The sequence below is a fragment of the Aphelocoma coerulescens genome, chromosome 18 (genome assembly GCF_041296385.1).
Source record: "Aphelocoma coerulescens isolate FSJ_1873_10779 chromosome 18, UR_Acoe_1.0, whole genome shotgun sequence".
Classification (NCBI taxonomy): domain Eukaryota; kingdom Metazoa; phylum Chordata; class Aves; order Passeriformes; family Corvidae; genus Aphelocoma; species Aphelocoma coerulescens.
This window is the reverse complement of record NC_091031.1, coordinates 8,521,977-8,541,562: the sequence shown is the minus strand read 5'-3', so window position 1 is coordinate 8,541,562 and position 19,586 is coordinate 8,521,977. Positions and strand designations below refer to the sequence as shown.

At 41.3% G+C, this 19,586-nt stretch overlaps 1 protein-coding gene across 9 annotated transcripts in view; it reads left to right on the top strand.

The window, feature by feature from the left end:
* The window catches only part of TNRC6C (trinucleotide repeat containing adaptor 6C), a 98,400-nt gene extending 80,367 nt beyond the window's left edge, over positions 1–18,033 (top strand). For 6 of the 9 annotated variants that reach the window (XM_069032844.1, XM_069032845.1, XM_069032850.1 and 3 more), the window contains 12 exons: positions 1,099–1,245; positions 1,683–1,805; positions 3,051–3,134; positions 3,455–3,686; positions 5,361–5,528; positions 6,599–6,790; positions 6,932–7,075; positions 9,783–9,899; positions 12,191–12,385; positions 13,693–13,763; positions 14,527–14,666; positions 15,891–18,033. In XM_069032844.1, the coding sequence (XP_068888945.1) occupies positions 1,099–1,245; positions 1,683–1,805; positions 3,051–3,134; positions 3,455–3,686; positions 5,361–5,528; positions 6,599–6,790; positions 6,932–7,075; positions 9,783–9,899; positions 12,191–12,385; positions 13,693–13,763; positions 14,527–14,666; positions 15,891–16,251 (1,974 nt within the window). In that variant the 3' untranslated portion in view covers positions 16,252–18,033. The remainder of the gene's footprint in view (positions 1–1,098; positions 1,246–1,682; positions 1,806–3,050; positions 3,135–3,454; positions 3,687–5,360; positions 5,529–6,598; positions 6,791–6,931; positions 7,076–9,782; positions 9,900–12,190; positions 12,386–13,692; positions 13,764–14,526; positions 14,667–15,890) is intronic. The other 3 variants (XM_069032852.1, XM_069032851.1, XM_069032849.1) reach the window with 1 other exon arrangement.
* Positions 18,034–19,586: the final 1,553 nt, after the last annotated feature.

Here is a 19,586-nt window from a genome sequence, read left to right as displayed (position 1 = left end):
ACATTTCACCTTACAGACATAAAACAACTGCTTGGTTGTAATTAGCCTGCTGATGACCCATATCCATCAAGAAGAGACTGTAGTGTTGTGGATTTATAGCCCTGAACACTGGTGTGGCTCTGCCTTCATTGGTGGGAAATCTCTTTTTTTGAGGCGTTGCTAGTTGTCACAGACTGTAAGGCAGTGAGATTGCTCTAAGTCGTCTTTCTTGCCTGGTATAATTATTCTGTGATGAGATGGGGGAGAAATGATTTTTTTATTCCTGCTCCAAGTGTCAAGGTAGCTCATAGTTTCACCAGGTGGCAAGAAAGAAACTGGGCTTCCAGCATCTGGCTCGGGTAGAGCATCGAGTTAAGGGGGATGTTTTGGCCCCCGAGTACAACAGGCTGAGAAGGAAAGAAAAGGAAAGGAGATGAAGCAGGGGGAAACTGATAACCACCATGAGAGTGAGAAGCCATAAAGTACTGTTGATTGTGACAAGATTATTTTTGCCACCAAACTGAAGTTCCAGCAAAGATACAAAATAACATAGAAAAAACTTCATCATTCTCTTGTGGCTCTTTATTATGTATATTGTTTCAAAGTTAGTTTTCTTAAGGCAATACTTGTCCAGCACTTCCAGCCCATTAAGCACATCTTTCCAAGTAGTCTCCACTAATAACATGTCCACTATCAGTAGCTTTGTAAAATGACTAAATAAAAAAACTGCTTAGCCAGCTGGAGGATGGGGTTGCTGTGAGTTTAATGCCTCAATTCTCCTGTCCCTTGCTATACAAATACAAACATTTTTGGCAAGTACTTTTCGTTGTTCATCTTGTGACCCTCCAGGGTTCTGCATCCTTATAAAAGCCATCTTCAACTTCTGCTGCCTTTTGTTCAGGCATCTGTACAGCGTTCTGGAGGTTTGGGATGCTGGGTACATGGCAATCTTTGCCCTGCCTGATTCTAAACCTGGTTTTCAGTACAGTCTCTATGTGCTGGTCTCTTGATTCGTGCCTGTCATAATCACTAAGAATAAAGCCTGCCCAAACAAGTAACACCCAGGTGATGTGCTGAGTGATGTCATTAAGTGCCTGTGTCACTGTTGTCCTGCTGCAGATACCGAGTGGCAATCTGGGTATGTTTGGCAATAGCGGAGCAGCACAAGCCAGGACCATGCAACAGCCGCAGCAACCGCCAGTGCAACCTCTTAATTCATCCCAGCCTAGTCTTCGTGCTCAAGTGCCTCAGTTTCTATCCCCTCAGGTCAGACAACACCTCACTCATACGTTTTCCCTATCCCTGGAACTCTTCCCATGTGCTCTGTCGTGCTCCTGAGGCTTCGCAGCCACTGCTGCCTGCCTGTGTCCGTGTTATTGATTTCTTTCCTAGGCAGGGAGATGTGGCATGGCTGAGATGTTCTCACATGTATATCCTGTAATTACCTCTGAGAGCACATTCCCGTGCTCCTTTTTGCACAGTGGTGTTTCTGAGGAGTCTGTTCTCATCTCTTTTTTTATAAATGAGCACTCGAGCACAGTTATTAAGATTCTATTAGAGCCTCTTGTTAATTTTTGGATAGTTCAAAGTATTACTTCTGGTCATTGTAACATTTTCCAGCTGATGTCACTCTTCTTAATGGCTCACACAGTTGCCACTGTTAAAAGTAAATGTACAATGTTTAATACTCTTCTCTTCTTTAGGTTCAAGCACAGCTTTTGCAGTTTGCAGCAAAAAACATTGGTCTCAGCCCTGCACAGTTAACCTCGCCAATTAATAATCCTCAGCATATGACGATGTTGAACCAGCTCTATCAGCTGCAGCTGGTAAGTTAAAAGATGTGGCAGATAAGCTCTAAATCAGAATTGAAGGCATGAAGATAAAATAGGAGAATGACTAACGAAGTTTTTAAATGACATGACTGATCCTCAAAACAATCAGCTGCTGATTTCTTCGGTGAAGTTTTTTTTTAAAAGACAGAAATTTGTATTTTTTGCCTTGGGCTTTATAAATAGTAATTTGCAGAATAATTATCCTTTACAGCTGATCAGTGGAACTAAAAGTCAGTTGTGTTCCTACTGGTATAATAACAGTGTACTCAAGCAGCACTGGTCTGTGCGTTACATGTCAGTAGGAAGAACTGTTTAATCTGGACACGTGTGTCACAACATAACAAGAGAAATCTTGGCAGTGCTGGTCACCTGAGTTACCTACAGAACTTCTCCACTTGCCTCACTAAAAAAGCAAGTGTAGGGTAAATTTCCTTTAATTAATGGAGCGTATATTAGACACACCATGTGATAAGAACGACTTACTTCTGTGTGCTTTTGGTATGTTTGCAAATTTTACATCGATATTTTTAATGCATATGAAAATACTTAATTGGATTTTAAGAATATTTTATAAAGAGGTAGTGTGAACTCAGTATTGACCAGGGTTAAACATAAGATTACAGATGACAGACTAGTTCAGGTGCTGGTCTCAGTGTGCTACTCAAACTCATTTCTAATTATTTTCCCTAGTTTTGCGGAGCACAGCATTATTCTCATAATAATTGAACAGTACCCAGCTACCTGAACAATACCTGTACAGAATTCCTTTGGATTTTGAATTCATGTGTTTCAGAAAAACTTACCTTGTAAAAAAATTTGCTGCCGAACCAACCACTTGAAAATTGTGGATTTTTTTCAGGAATAAAGCAGCACAAGTGCTTTAACTCCAAAGTGCTGTCAGAACTTAAAATGGCTAAATCAAAAATAATGATTGGTATTTATCCTGTTTAATTTTTGCTTTGTGCTACAGTTTTTTTCAGAAAAAAGGTAGGTTCCTATCTTTAATGACCACTTTTTGCCATGTGGACTTACTAATTTTTTTAGTATAGGACATAAATAAATGGGACTTAAATAAATGTATTATAAAATACATTTGTGACAGGATTATTGCTGTTGCTTCATGGAGTGGTTTTCAGAACATTGCAGAGTTTGCCTTTTCTGTGTTGTGGTGCAGCAGAGCAGTTGAAGGGAGCTGAGCTTGTTGTGTGTGCTGTGTCTGACCTGTCCCTGTCCCCGCAGGCGTACCAACGTTTACAAATCCAGCAGCAGATGTTACAGGCTCAGCGTAACGTTTCCGGACCCATGAGACAACAGGAGCAGCAAGTAGGTGTCCCTGCCAACTCAATCTCTGCTTTAGAGTTTGGTTTCAGTAGCTTAGAGAGGCTGAGTGACATTTACCAAAGCAGCTAAAGCATCCTTTAATCAGGAATGCAGTGCATGGCTTGAGCGCTGGACAGGGAAGGTGCTGAGTGATAAAGCTGCTCCAGGCCTTGCTGGAGGAAAGCTCTTCACCCCTTAGTGCAGCCAGTTTTTATTTGTAAGGTGGGTCCAGTGTGTTATTTCACTGTAGAGAAAGGCATAGAAATGTGTTGTGTTTTGGTGGATTGACAGCTGACAGTTGTTTGTTGGCTCTCTCTCTGCAGGTTGCACGTACAATCAATAACATGCAGCAGCAGATCCAGCAGCACCAGCGCCAGCTGGCCCAGGCCCTGCTTATGAAGCAGCAGCCTCCCCCTCCACATCTATCTTTGCACCCCTCTGCAGGCAAATCAGCCATGGATAGCTTTTCACCCCATCCCCAGGCTCCCGGCCTACCTGACCTGCAGACCAAAGAGCAACAGTCTTCACCGAACACCTTTGCTCCTTACCCTCTTGGTGAGTGCCCTCCTGCAGCAGCTCCACACAGGGGGTCCATCTCCTTAATTCACATCTCAGCAGTTTGCTCCACAGTGTAACAAATACAGATAGAAGTATTATATATGGTTATTAAATAGCACTGAAATGCCAAAACAACACCGTGCCTCTGTGGTAGCTGTTCAGGTGGGCTGTATCTGCTCACTTGTGTTCTGCCTACAAATATCAGAGCAGAAAAATTGCCTAATTAACTGCTTACATATGTTGCTGTTTATGAACTAAATAGAAATTAACAGTGTTATGTTGTAAAATACACAAATGTCATATTGATAAACAGGAGCATCATCTGGGAAAGTTGTGCAAAGTCATCTTTCTGCTGTAATCAGCACTGGTGAGGCATCAGTTTTAGTCAGTGTATTTCAAGAAATATGTGGATCAGTGTGAAGGAATGCAGAAATATTCTAGTGGAGGTGATTAAACATTTCAAAAACACAACTGTTAAGGAAAAAATGAAATCCTCTGCTCACTGGTCTAAAGAGAAGATTTAAGAGACGTGCAAGAATCTTCAAAAATGTAAAGGAGAGCTAGGAAGAAGTTTTCTTTCATTTCCTAATGCAAGAGGTAATAAACTTGAGTTGCACAGAAGGAGATCTAGTTAGACAGTAAGGATCACATGGTTTAAGCAGAGTAGAGTACTGGCATAAATTATCTGGGAAGTTCCTGAAATCTGCTCCAGCATTTTGTGGTAGGTTAGACATAGATCTGTCAAATATGATTGAAGTCAAAATAAATTATTGGGCCTGGAGACAGAGTGAACAGAGCAACCTTTCAGACCTGTTTGCTGTGTGATTGTTTGATGTATGCTACAGACTTCCTTTATGACATAAAGGAATTAATTTAATCTCTTTGTGACTCTCTTTATGCTGGGTACAATAGTATTGCCAAGCTTTATCTGCCATGGAGCAGTTAAGAAGGTAATTCTGACTGCTGTGGTGAGCTGTTATGGCTGGGAGCATCAGAAGGCAAAAGAATTTGTGAATTAAAGGCCTAAGTCTAAGAGGTTCTTAGGATATTTCAGCTTTCTGTGATCTGCTAACATTCAGGATTATATATCAGAAAAGACCCAGATTGGTGTCACAGAAGCATGTCAAAATTATTCCCTAAATAACAGTCTGAGTGATTTTGTTCTGTGTGTACAAAATAGAAGCCCAGTTAGTGCAGAACCTGCTCTGATGAACAGCAGCTCTTTGTCTGACCTTTAATTAGTTGCTTTTTCGGGGATTTTTAAAACATTATTAGCAAAATGAAGTGGCAGACATCATGGGAGGGTGCTGGGGAGACATTAGGAATATTCTGCCTTAGCCATGGAATGCTGCAAACTGGTTTAAACACAAAATTCCAGTGCATTCTTCCAAGACAAGAGACTGCAAGTAGAAACACAGCTTTAAAATATTATCCCTACATCTTTATTTCTCCCCTTTTCAGCAAGGTTTTAACATTTTCTGAATTCATGGGAGTTCTATTGGTGTTCTATAAAAGCAAAAGTTCTTGAAAACGTGCATTGTAAATGCTACACGTTCATCCAGCTGTCTGAAAATCAATGTTCAGTAATTCCTGCAGGTGGATTTTCAAACACAGCTTTTCAATCCCTCAGTTATATTATGGATATCTAAGGATCTCTTTCCCCTCCCCCAGCTGGACTGAACCCGAACATGAATGTAAATAACATGGACATTACTGGTGGTTTGTCAGTGAAGGACACTTCTCAGTCCCAGTCTCGCCTTCCTCAGTGGACACACCCCAACTCAATGGATAATCTGTCTAGTGCTGCTTCTTCGCTTGACCAGAACTCCAGCAAGCACGGTAATGTCCCCTGGGGACCCCCTGGCAGCCTGGCTTTTGGTGATTCCACCCACAGTGCAGTTGGAATTATTTCTCTCATGTTCCTTTTTTTGTGTAAGTGCTCACAGACGGTTGGTACCGAGCGCCTTTGAGCCCGTGAGATTTTATAGATGGTTTCTGCAGTGAGGGGCTTGCAGCTGTCACTCCCTGCATACAATGTAGGAATGGTTTTTTCATTTGTTGAATTCTGTTGCTGAGAACATGGAGTTCAAGTCAAACAAGCCTTTAGTGTTGGCAAAACAAGTCCTACAGTCTTCTCCTTATTCCACACCTGCATACCTTCAATCCAAAAAAACTTTACATTGGCTTTCTCCCACAAGTTTTCCAGTATCATCAACCTTTCCCTGCACAAAGGTATGATGGATTACAGTTACCCAGCCTAGAGTTAGGGGCACAAACTCCTTATTTTTCCAGAAGTGATTGCTAATCTGTTTGAACACCTTTATCCCTAACGCCTCCAGTATCCTGAGCCAGTTATTCCTTTATTTCCTGTACCAAATGTATTCTGTTAGAGCATGGGGCTCTGTTAACTTTATTATATCCTGGATTTTATTATGAGCAGCATGAATTATTTCTTTACAGCAGTTTTTTATTCTGCAAGTAGCTGCACTGCTGATGCCAAATTGTTGTTTGATAGTTTGTAGGAACATGAGAACAGCCATTTCAAATCATCCATCCTGTCAGCACTGAATGCCTAGGGAAGGATGAGATGAGGGATATTCCTTGGTATGCTGTCTCAGCAAGTTCCTATTTACCATCAGTGTGATGGTTTGAATTACTCAGTCTCTTGTTGGCAGGAATTTAATGCAGAACTCTTTAACTTGAGTGTCTAGATTGTACCAGCAGTGTGTCTCTCAGCTGTAATCCCTGCTAAGGCTTCAGATGCTGTTAAGCCTGGCTTCCTGTGTTTGCATTTTAGTTTTCTTTTTATCTTTATAATACAGAAAGGAAAAAAAAAAAAAAAAGAAAATAATAACAAAATGTATCCTGATGAAATTCCATACCCAAAATCCCCATTTCACTCCTTGCAGGTGCTATCCCTGGAGGTTTGAGTATTGGTCCTCCGGGAAAGTCCTCCCTCGATGACTCCTACGGCCGCTATGATCTGATCCAGAACAGTGAGTCTCCTGCCAGCCCACCTGTAGCTGTTCCTCACAGCTGGTCACGTGCCAAATCCGATAGTGATAAGATTTCCAATGGCTCCAGCATAAACTGGCCACCAGGTAACACAACCCAAAGCCTTGGTGTTGGGCTGATGTCCCTAAAACGCGTTGCTGGGTGGGTTTGTCGAGTCCTTCTGACGCACGGGAGCTTTGGAGAATTATGACTTCACACACTTCTCTTTTTTATTGTGTTTGACACAGAGTTTCACCCAGGAGTGCCATGGAAAGGACTGCAGAATATTGATCCTGAAAATGACCCCGATGTTACTCCTGGCAGTGTTCCAACTGGGCCTACCATAAACACCACGATACAGGATGTGAATCGCTATCTGCTCAAGAGTGGAGGTAAACACACAAATTGCTTCCACATCTGTGCATACTTTCTTTTCCCCTTCCCAAAAAGTTGACCTCATTTGGTGCAGATACAGGGTATTTTTGCATGTGCTCCTAATCTAATAATGCTTCTGCTTGGAACTGTCACTGAATATCCAGAAATAATTGTTTTAAAGGAGGGATTAAGAAGTTTCTTGTTTTCCATGGGAATGTAAATATTTTTATATTGGAAAAGGCTGTGAGATGTAATTTAAACTTCTGTGGTCACTGGAAGTTTTTCTAACCTGTATCACATGGTTTTGAGCAAGATTTTGCTCTCCACACTGCCCACCCTCCTGCATAGACTTTGTGAAATTCTCAGAAGACACAGCACAGTTGTTGCTGAGGCAGGAGGCTTCTGGTACACTAATTAATTGTAGCTTTGTTAGAAGATCAATAAACAAAATAAATTAGAACTGTTTTATCTCCAAAGGCGTAGAAGAAAAAAAGGGAATTGAGTAGTAAACTAGTATTTCCCAGTGCTATTTCCATTCCTTTTGTTCTGGCAGTGCTTAGTTCAGAATAAAAAGGGAATTCTCTAAAATGATAAAGCATTGTGACTGTGCTACTTGTTAGCTACATGTGCTGGAAGTTGATCAGGGGAAAGGTGGCTTGGTTAATTGTGATCTGAGTGCCAAAATAGCCAGGTTATCTGCACTCTGTCAGAGCACTGCAGTAGGCACAGGAATAGCATCATCAGGCTGTCCAGAAGAGCCTGTCAGGATTAAAAATGTGGGGTTTGTTCTACCAGTTACATCTGTGGTACCAGCACAGATTGTAAATCAGGACTATCCTTGAAGTGGGTGTCCAGCTCTGGACTTGTTACCTCAGGCAAGGGATGTGAAACATGAGGGCAGGAAATCCAGAGTGTTGATTGCCTGCAGTGATTTTTAGTTGCCTCTTAGCAGGAAGCAGCCTTTCTTTCAGCTGAAACATGGAGTATTTGAGTAATGAGTAAGGTTGAATTAACTTCTAATGACTCCAAAGTGCTTCAAGGGGGCAGGCAGGTTTGAAGTTATAAAAAGAAAAGCATAAAGATGTAATTCAGTGACACTTCAGATACAGTGCACCCAAGAAATACCCTTCAGGCCAGAAGCCTAAACCTACAGAGCTGTACCTGTAAATCAGATGATGCCCACTACAGGTCTTGCTGAGAAGGAACATGAGCTCTGTTGGTGCATAATCTGCCTGTGGAACAAAGAAATAACTCCTCTCCTTAAAGAGGGTCAGCAGAGATGGTCTTTGCAGAAGTAAACAGGCCCTCAAGAGCTCAGACCTTCTGAAAAGCAGTGCCTGGGGTGGGGGGGGGATTAGCATGTGCTTCCTTTCCTCATTAGCTTTATAGCTTGGTAATAATAGAATTCTAATAAAAGCTATAGTTGCAGAATCTGTTTCTTTATGCTTGTATAACTGCAGCCTGAAGAACAGAGCTTGTGCTGACTGAGCTGCTCCCCAGTTAGAGGGTGAGGCTGTGGGGTGTGCTGTCCTTGCCCTGTGCACCTAAAAACAGGCAGAACTTAAAGGTTTTCGTTGGTTTTTCTTTGCCCTGTTTGCTAATGAAGCTTTGGAGGGTCAGCTCCTATGAGCTGAGAGTTGTAGCCATGAGGACTCAGGACCAGTTTCAGCTCTGTGGGCCTTTGAATCTGCTAAAATTCCATAGTTCCTGCCTGGGGAATAGATTATTTCCAGAGAAGGCCTGATACAGAGTTCTCTTGCTCGAAACTGATGTCTGTATTGGTGTCCCTTGGAGCACAGGGAGTCTGGTTAAGGTAAAGTTTGGTTGGTTGCTGTTCCAACCAAAGCCTGTGTTTTTTATTGAGCTGTGAAGGATGAGATTGTCCTTCTAATTCCTCCTTTCTACCTCAACACAGTGCTCTTTGCTGCAGAGCTCACCTGTTTTTATTAGTCAGTTAAAGATGTTTCAGTATCACAGCCCATCTCTGTGTGTCAGGAATGATAAGTCACCCAGGATACACACTTGATTTTGTTGGTGGCTAGAGAGAATACTTCCAGCTCTCCTGGTCTTTGCAATGAAGATTTTTTATTTTATGTTCAGTTTCTTTCATTTGCTGCCAGTAAGGAAATTGTACCTATACTTAGATAGCTGCTCAGATTGTAAGTGATTTACTGAGGTGGTTTCGTGCTGTTTCAATTATGTTATCAGTTTGAGAAGAGATTGCTGATATATATCCTTGCTTTTACTGAAAGTCTGCAAAAATTTAAAGATATTTGTGGGCATTAGGATGTAGGGGAAGTGTTTACCTTGAGTAATTTAGGACAGATCACCCGTGGTAAGAGGTTAGTTTATCATACACATCTCTGCTCATCTACAGTTGCCATTGCCTAAGTCAGCTGGCAGAGGACCTTTATAAATGAAGCCTGTTCCTTTGAGACTAAACACTTTAACACTCATTTTTTGAGTCATGTACCTTAAAGAAAATGCAGAATTTACCTTCTGCACTACAATTGTTCCTGTGCCAGCTTTCTTCTCTTTCCTTCTGAAGACTTCTGCCCCGCTTTATCACGCTTCCAGTAACATTTCATTCCTAGACTTCAGAGACCGGGGCTGATTAAAGAGAATGCCTTGCATGGTTTGTATTTGCACATAATAGATTTGCTTATGTCACACCAAACATCATTATGCCCATCTTTCTTAGTTGCTTCTCTGCTGGTTCTGCAGGGTCATCCCCAACATCATCTCAGAATGCCACGCTGCCTTCATCGAGTGCCTGGCCGCTTAGTGCCTCCGGCTACAGTAGCTCTTTCAGCAGCATTGCATCTGCACCTAGCATTGCAGGTACGGCCTTTCTGCTTCCACAGCTTCTGCATTCCCAGGAAAAGGCCCTAGAGAGTGCTCTCCCAGTGCTTACAGGAGCACTCCCCCAGGCAGAAGTGTGTTTGTAGCCCTGTGCTAGGTGGCAGCTCTCCTGTCAGCTCTGAGGTGAGGAGTGGTGGATGGTGTGCTTGGAATTGTGCTGAGGAGAAATGGATTGATTCCACTTGGTGCCACTCAATGCCAGCATTGAGATCTTTGGGGGGAGAGGAACACTGCCCAGGGCCTCAGAAGGAACAGACCCTTCCAGGAAGAGCTGATGTTGAATTTGTGTTACTGAACTCACTGTTAAAAGTGAAACATCTTCAGCTTTAGAAGTGCCTCCAGGAGGTACTTTTTGCATGGCTCTGGAGGGGTTGGGTTTGGGGCTCTTCAGTGTCTTTTAATAGTCAAGCCAAAGCCTGATGCTCCCCTATATGGCTGAGCTCATAGGTGAGCTAACTAATTACCCCATTTTCTTTAATGAGCTCTAAATTCTGGATCTTCTTTTTGCAAAACACGGAAATTTTGCTTGCAAGCTAGCTAAACTTTATATTTAACCTAAAGAATCCATTTTTTCCCATTATAAAAATGTGTTGGGCTGTATAGATGGATTAGAAAAGAAAATGCTGATCCACTGAAAACCCTCCACTTCTCTGAAGGTGCAGCCTCTGGGTCATGCTGCAGAATGCAAAACAAAAAGGGCTTGTTTGGGATATTTTCCTCCAGTAAAAGGAAAAGAAAGGAGTGGCTTGCTTTTCTTTATCTGCCATGCATTTCTGCTTTATTTGCTGCCTTTTTGTTTTTGTTTTTGCAGTGTCATCTAATGTTTGTGTTACCCCCATGAGAAAGAGTGACATAGCAACATCTGACCTGTGGTGCTGTGCCTGTACCGGGTGCCCCATCACAGGCTGGGCTGCTCTGAGCTCTCAAACTCAGACTTGCTCCTCTCCTCCCACCATTTTACACTCATTGATGTCCTCATTGTCATTGTAAAATTATTTTTGCTGCTACAGTTTGTCGGAAGATGGGGCAGTGGTTGCCCTTTCACTTAAATTGTTATGATTCAATATGAAATAATTGAGTTAAATTATTTAGATAAATTGAGGCAATTTGGGGAGTGTGTGTGTGTATGTAACTGAGTCTGTGATTTTGCAACTGGTAAATTTGGCTTCAGGACTCATAAAATTATTCAGTGGCTGCCTGATGCCTTAAAGTACTGATCCAGTGTAAACTTACATCTGCCAGTTCTAGTTTTATAAAAATTCACAAGATCTTTGCATCTTGGGCTTTGTCAGACCAAATTTTTGCTTACTCTCTGCAATCTGCATTAAAGCATTAGGGCAGCACAGTCACAGCATCATTTGCTGGGGCAGAAGATGCAGGACTGTGTCCCTTTCAGTCCATTCCAGCCCTACATGTGCTGCCAGTGTTGGTAACTGTGCTGTGACAAGGAAATTGGGCTCTAATTGCACAGCACGTGTTGGTATGAGGAGGAAAGGCAGGGCTGTGTAAGTCTAAAGGTGAATAAAGACTTGTTTTGTGAATCATTATTTAAACCAATTCTGTCTGCCCCTCTGGGTGCTATACTTTTGTGTTTGCTGTTCTTGGGTTTGTGTTATTTTATAAAACTTTGATTTGGCAGGAACAGCAGTAAGAGTTTGAAAACTGATCAGGGAAAGAACAAGCAACAGCAGAAAGTTATAAAGACTGACAGGTTGTGATATGGTCTGATCTTCTGGAGACTTAGTTTTTCTCAAAGATACTTGGAAAAAAGAGTGTAGGTTACTTCAAATATTCAGAAATAAAGTTTTTCTTGGCCTTTGATCTTGAGAATTTTAATAATGCATCAGAAGAACATATGGATAATACTGAATTCTTAATGTTAGATAAAATGAGTTGTGCAAGAAAAAGTGTTTAAGTCCTGTTAAACCTTTCAGAGAGACAATCTTGAAGTGTTTCATTATAATTCTGGTGAAATCAGATTTCAAATACCTACGTCCATTTTCTGAACTTTTTTCCATGCATCATCTTCTACAGAAAGCAAAACAATAGATTTTCAAAAGGGAGCTGTGTGTGTAGCAGGTAGTGTGAAGTTCACTAAGCACAAAAGTACTTGAAATTGTGAACACAGGTGTAAGTAGGTTCAAAGAACATAGGATTTATAGCACTGGATGGTACAAGAAGTTGTTCTTTTCCTCCTGAGAAGTTGGAAGAATGTAGCCCATGATACCCATGAATGAAGAATACACAAATGCATTGTTTTTCTCTTGCAGGTAAACTGTCAGACATCAAGTCCACGTGGTCCTCTGGCCCAATCTCTCACACCCAAGCCTCTCTGTCCCACGAACTCTGGAAGGTACCCAGAAACACTACAGCTCCGACAAGACCTCCTCCAGGCTTAACCAACACCAAGCCATCCTCCACGTGGGGTGCCAGTCCCCTGGGCTGGACCAGCTCTTACTCCTCTGGTACTCACAGCTCTCTCTTCTGCCTCTTTTTTGGCACTGTTTGCTTTTAACTCTGCGTGTGAGGCTCCAGAAACCAGAGCTTCAGCACAGCTAGAGTGGGTCTGTTCTGGGGATGCATGTCCTGGCTCTTTATTTCAGTTTGGATAAATTGTAAATGAAGCATCTTTCAGCTGGTCATACTGGTAATTTTACATAGGAACTGCCCAATTTATCTAGCTCCCAACTAGGATTTTTTTTCCCCCAGTTCCTTAATTTCTAAAAATGTCTTTTAAACATGTGTCCTGTCTTGTGGTGTGATCGAAGACTGCCCAGGAGGCTTCAAGAGGAGCCCATGGAATTTAATATGGAACACATGGATGTGAAGCATTTAGGACCTGATGGCATTGCAGGGCCCTCAGGGAATGCCTGAATTTTTTCATGCAGGCACTTTTTTTTAGATGCCATTGTTTTGCTTTAATACAAATATGAGAAACCATGGATCTGGCTGTATATATATCTATATTTAGATATCTCTATCTGTATAAATAATGGATATATATGCAGGTATTACTCCTTTTTTATAAAGCTGACTGTTTTAATAATCTACGTACACTAAATTGAGAATTAAATATTCTTCCATCTTCCTGCCATTTCTTTTGGATGTTTCTTCACCAAAACCCCACCTGGAAGGGCAGATAAAGCTGTTGCCAGGATTCTCTCTGGAGCACCCACAGGATCCACTGTGATTCTCAAATCCCTCTCATAACTATCAAGCTTGTACAGCTTCTTACTGTAAACTGCCAAGCTGTAAAGCACCAGGCTGAGGTTGGCAGAGAGGTTCTGTTGGTTATGCCCTTGTATCTTCAATCAGGACTTTGTCAGTGCAGAAATACCTGTTTTGAATAAGTCATACACATTAATCTGTCACTGGCAAGAGAGCAGAGTGCTGCAGTGCCATAAAAATCTTTATTAGCAGCAGCAATCTGAGCTTGGACATCAGAATTGCTTTTAAAATGTGTCTTCCAGATTAATTCTAATGCATCCTGAGGATCCAGTTTGTTGCCATACCTGCATCTGTTAGCTCCCTAATAGTTACTGTGGGAGTATGAAAAATGCCACAGATCTTTGAAATGTAACAAGAGCAGCTTTTCATTCAGCAACCTTTCATTCCAAGGGAGACAGTAAATCAAGGTGTGAGGCAACTGCTGTAGGATTTATTTCCAGCAGCACTGAGGCTTGTTAGTGTGTTGTGATTCCAGATAAATTTGCCTGTGAGATGCTCTCCAGAGACCGTGATCAAATGTTTTGTTGTGGAATTTGTGTTGCAGGTTCTGCATGGAGTACTGACAGCTCAGGGAGAACAAGCAGCTGGCTGGTTCTTCGCAACCTCACCCCCCAGGTAACTGGAATTGTACAGGGCTGGGCAGGAAAAGACACTTGGGTTTAAAAGATGATGAGAACAACATTTAAGAGATGATGAGAACAACATTTAAGAGATGATGAGAACAACATTTTAGCAGCCTTGGCTATTTGATTCATTTGAAAGAAGAATAATTATTCTGCATTTATTACAAGTATCTGTCTTGTACAGGGAATTTGTTTTCAAAGTGCTGTCAAATCAAGTATGAACTTTCTAGCCTGTAATTAGTCATTCAGTGGGCACCATTGCTGTGTGTGTAAGTTCAGAGGTGAATGATGATGTAAAGCACATAGAGAGATGTAAAATCTGCTTTTCCTATGAGTTTTTTGGGTTCTTCTCACATGTCTGTCAAATCCTCTACTTGTCCTTCACAGTGTCATTCCAAAGGAAGAACATAAGCCACAAAGCCTTGGATGCAGACATCCAAATTAATCTTGGGGAAAATTTAATTCCATTTATGAAGTGTGTTTTTCCTTTGACTTATTCCTGGATTTCTATGGACTTCTAATGATAAAGACAATTTGTATAACCTAAATTGGGAAAATTTTTGCACTGGACTGAAGGGAATTCTTAAAAAGACAGGATGTCTCCCTCAATGCAGAGAGCAATAAGAGTGTAATTAAGTACTTCTTTTTTCCTTTCACTTGAACTCACTCTTTAGCTTTTAAATACTTGTTTAACAAGCATTTAAGGTAAGATCACAATACCACAGGTAACCTTTCCTGCCCTTGCCTCTTCCCAGATCGATGGTTCCACACTGCGGACACTGTGTTTGCAGCACGGCCCTCTCATCACATTCCACTTGAACCTGACCCAAGGGAATGCTGTGGTCCGATACAGTTCCAAGGAGGAAGCAGCCAAGGCCCAGAAGTCTCTGCACATGTATGTTTCTTCTCCCTCTTTCTTCTGTTACAAAGTCAGTTCTAGCTCAGAAAATATTTTCCTAGTTACTAGTTACTTTAACCTTGATTTTCAGGATTACCTAATGAGAGAAACAGAAGAGTTAACTGGGGGTAGATACTCATGTAGTGCTGAATAAGAGGACATTACAAAACTTTATTTATAATGTCCTCAGTTAGGACTTGTCACCTGTAAGGCCACAAAGAATTTGTAAGATGTGATAAAAATTCCCAAGGAAGCTCAGGGAGAGCACAGGAACACGGTTTTAGCTTTAGAGAGAAACAGGGTGAAAAAATGCTAAATAAGGAATGTGTTTATGGTGGTCACCTCTTTTAAAAGGAGTTATGAGAGAAGGGTATGACAACAAAATGTGCTTTTTTAGTTCTAAAATCCATGGGACTAATTGGCATAAGGGCTGGAGTTGGACTGACAAAATCAGTGCCATTTGGGAGGATGAAGAATACAGAGAGTGATGTTTGAAAAGAATATTTGGGTGTTTAGGGTTGGAAAGCAATTCCCTTTATCAGCAGGTTATAGCTTGAGCATAATGAAAGTGCTGAGGTAGTGGGAGCATCACTTGGCTGGTGAGCTTCTGTCCTTACTCCTGAAGAGAACTGAGGCTCCAGGATGTGTCAGTTAGAGGAGGTGGTCTCCACATGTGTGGATTTGGGTGTCGGTGGGTGTAGAAAGGTGGATAGAAAACAGGACAGAGAAGGCTTTGTCAAAGACACAGGGATTGCTCAAAGTGAGTGGATGTGGTGGAAATCTTCACCTGGATTTCAGCTTGGGGGAAGATGGATCCCTATCACAGAATCACAGAATTGCTTGGGTTGGGAGGGACATTAGAGTTTATCCAGTCCCACCCCTTGCCATGGGCAGGGACACCTTCCACTGTCCAAGGTTGCTCCAAGCCCCATCCAGCCTGGCCTTGGGACACTTCCAGGTGCCAGGGCTTTACCACCCCTCACAGTGGAGAGTATTTTCCCAATATCCCACCTAACCCTACTCTCTGTCAGTCTGAAGCCATTCCCCTTTGTCCTGCCCTCCAGGCCCTTATCCATAGCCTCTCCCCACATTCCCCTATAAGCTCCTTCAGGCAGTTAGATCAGGCTAAACAATCCCAATTCTCACAGCCTTTCCCGACAGAACATCCACCAAAAGCACTCTTCTGCCACCCCACACCTCACACCTTACTCGTTCCCTCAGGTGTGTCCTGGGCAACACTACCATCCTGGCGGAGTTTGCTGGTGAGGAAGAAGTGAACCGTTTCCTGGCGCAGGGGCAGGCGCTGCCGCCCACCTCCAGCTGGCAGTCCAACACTGGATCCACCCCGAGCCGCCTGGGCTCCTCGGGCAGCTCCCACGGGCTGGTGCGCCCCGACGCCGGCCACTGGAACCCCCCGTGCCTGGGGGGCAAGGGCAGCAGCGACCTGCTCTGGGGGGGGGTGCCCCAGTACTCCAGCAGCCTTTGGGGCCCCCCCAGCGCCGACGACGGCAGAGTCATCGGGAGCCCCACGCCCCTCAACACCCTCCTGCCGGGGGATCTGCTCAGCGGGGAGTCCATCTAGGAGAGGAGAGAAAACAAAATGGAAATAACAATCATCAGCACTAAAGGAAAACAAAACAAAAAAAAAAATAATTAAAAAAAAAATAAATAAATAAAAAGAAAGGTAACCCTTTCCAGTCCCCGGGCTTGATGAAGAATCCAGCTTTAACCCATGAGACTGGCAGCCCTCCTTAGTACCTCTGTCCAATATCGAATCCGAAACTGCAGAAGTCCTTGTGAACTGTTCCTGAAACAGTATGGGCTCCTTTGGTCAGTGTCACATGCTAATGACAGGTTTTATTTTTTTTCATGGCTTTTTTTGTTTTACGTCGTCTTTTTATGTTTGTATGGTGATTTTTCAAAAACCAAGTATAAAAGCTGCTTAGAATAGGTCTATCATGAAGGGCACTTTTCAGAATTTGGGCTGGAAAGGGTTATTTTATCAACTGGGGGGGGTTGGGAAGGGGAAATGAAAGCCTATTTAAATGAGCCTGTGACTATTATGCACATTACAGAGGCGGACCCAATAATCAGAAAGGGTGAAGTGTGATATTTACCATTGGTACAGAAAAGTGAAGAATCCGAGTGGCAACTCTGGACTGTACAGGTTGAAGGGGGGGGAGGGAGGGCAGGGTTGGGGTATCTCTGTGTCCACTACTCCCATGGATCTGCCTATGCACATTACCCTTGTTTCATTACTTTTTCATGTCATTTTTTTAAATCCCAAAAAATATAAAAAGTAAAAAAAGAATAAAAAAAAAATCAACAAAGAAACAAAAAAAAATTAAAAAAAAAAAAAAGCAACAAACCATATCAACATGCAAATACTTGAATCCAGCAGGCCAATAACAAAATGTGAACACTTTCTGAGTTGAATTATTACACTTCCAGGTCAGCATCAGTACACAAAAAACAGGCTCTAAGAATTTTTTTTTTTTTTTTTTAAAGTTCAGACTCTATGTTTTTGTTGGGACAGATGTGAGAGTGTGTGTGTGTGTGTGTGTGTGTGTGTGTGTGTGTGTGCCCACGTGTGGTTTAACTCAACGTGTGAAGTTTTCTCCTTTGGTTCAGTATATGCTTTTTATTTGCTCATTGGTCAAATGTTTAATTGTTATTAGCTTCTAACTTTGCACTGAGTGTCCGCAGCCCTTCTTGTAGCTAATCCTGTAATGGTAAAAACACACAAAAAAACAAAAAAAAAACCAAAAAAAAAAAGAAAAAAAAGGAAAAAAAAACCAAAAAAAAAAAAAGGAAAGAAACTGATAGAAGGGGCCGGCGACAATTCATGTGTAAATGTTTACTCAAGGACTCTTACTGCATTTTAAAAATTACAGTGTGTATCTCTGGAGAATAATATGTATATCTACCTTTAGCGGCTTTTTATTGTGGACTAATGCAAGAAAATTATTACCGGAGTATTGCACCATTTTTCCATTCGGAATATAAAGTTTAAAAAAAAGAAAAAATACTCTTGTTGAACTGTGGCCATAGATAATTGTAAAGAGTTGATAGTTCCCTTGCAAGCAGGAACAGAAACAAGCACTTGGACATAAGTTTTGACTGCTTTTGGAGGAGCCAGGAGTTTTGGCTCCCACCTGTTTACAGACCTTTTTTTCTCCTTCAAACTTTAAAATAAAAAAAGGAATTTAAAAAAAAAAAAAAGAGAGAAAAAAACCACAAAAAAAACAAAAACAACAAAAAAAAAAGACTTCCATCGTAAAGAAAACTATTTTCAGAATGAAGATATGCTACTTCAGAGCTCTGGGATTGAACAGTGTTGTTGTATTATCCTTTTCTTTGGCCATTGCTGTGTACTATTTTTGTTGTTGTTTTCCTCCTCTTCGTCAAAGTGGCGAAAACTTTGTGATCACTATCTTGCACATGGTGGAAGATGTCTCAGGAAAGCCGGGTTTCCCGAGGAGCAACTCCACACCATTTCATGTATTTTTAAAACCCAACTCCTAGCACTGAAGATATTATTAAAAAACAAAATAAAAAAAAAAAAAAAAAAAAGACAGTAAGAAAGAAGAAAATACCTAATCTAATGTGTAGCAGTTACATATTTACCAAATAATGGACTCAAAAGAAATAGATGTTTGAAGAGTGCTTTATATATTAAAAAATCGCTTTATGTTTAAAAAAAGATCAATGTTTTTGATTGTTTTGAAAGGAAGAAAGACAATGGAATAACATACACTTCAAGTATGTTTTAAAAATTATATGAACATTGTGCTCCCTGCCTGCTTGGATCAGGAAACTTGTGCATTACATTTTTTTTTTTTTTTTGGAAGATTAGCTTTTTAATGGTTTTATCAGATTTAAAGGGTCCTGCAAGATTGCAAATTAACAAAAGCTGGTTTTATAGAGGATCATGAACTATGCACAAACTGGGTTCAAGACTTGTTTTGTTTTGTTTTGTTTTTTCCTCAAGTTTTAGTAGTGTATTTAGCTGAATAACCTTTCCTCAGAGTAATTGCATCTCATTGCCATTACACGCCTCCTACATATATATTTTATATATATATACACACACACACTTATATAAAATATGTATGTGTGTATGTGCGTGTTTACATACAATTTTCCATGCTGAAGTTTAGCATTGAGTTGTAGAAAAACTCCTGATATTTTCAAATTGGGAATGAAAATTTCTGTTGGAGGGGTTGGGGAGGGGGGGAGTTGGGTGGGTTTTGTTTTTTGGGGGGGCTTTTTTTTTTTTTTTTTTTTGCCTTTCCTTTTGAATTAAAGATGTCTGTAACTCTGAGATTAAAAAGAAAACCAACAATTGTGGCTTTTAATGTTTATTCTCCTCATAGAATGTGATTGTTAAAAGAACATGCACCGAAAGTTGCTTTCAAGAGTACGAAGATTCTTTGAAACTTAATAAATTGCAGTTTTTTCTTGGCTGTTGAAATAATGTGTATTTTTCTTTTATGCAGGGGATACTAAATATCTATATATATATTGTTAAATCTGTGAAGGTATTTCAAGGAAGAAGTTTAATTTTGAATGAGAATGCAGTGTACAGCCAGACAAACCCCTCCCGTGCGTGTGCTCACCCCTCTGCTCTCTGCTGGTGACACTCATGAGCTTTTCCATCAACGCTTTGCACGTCTCATCCAAGAGCAGCAGTTCCCATTTTTTGTGTTCCAGTTCTGTTCTTCTCATTTATCCATGTCTTTAGTACCACAGTAGGTGAGTTTGTAACCCCCTCCAGCCAGGCTGGGGGCTCCCCTGGCTCCACCCCAGTTTCTGGGCCTGGATGTCTCTATAAAGTGCCAGTTCCACTGATGTTTTTGGAGGTGAGCAAATAACCCCTAAAAAGGGGGAGAAACAGCGAAATATTTTCATGTTTGG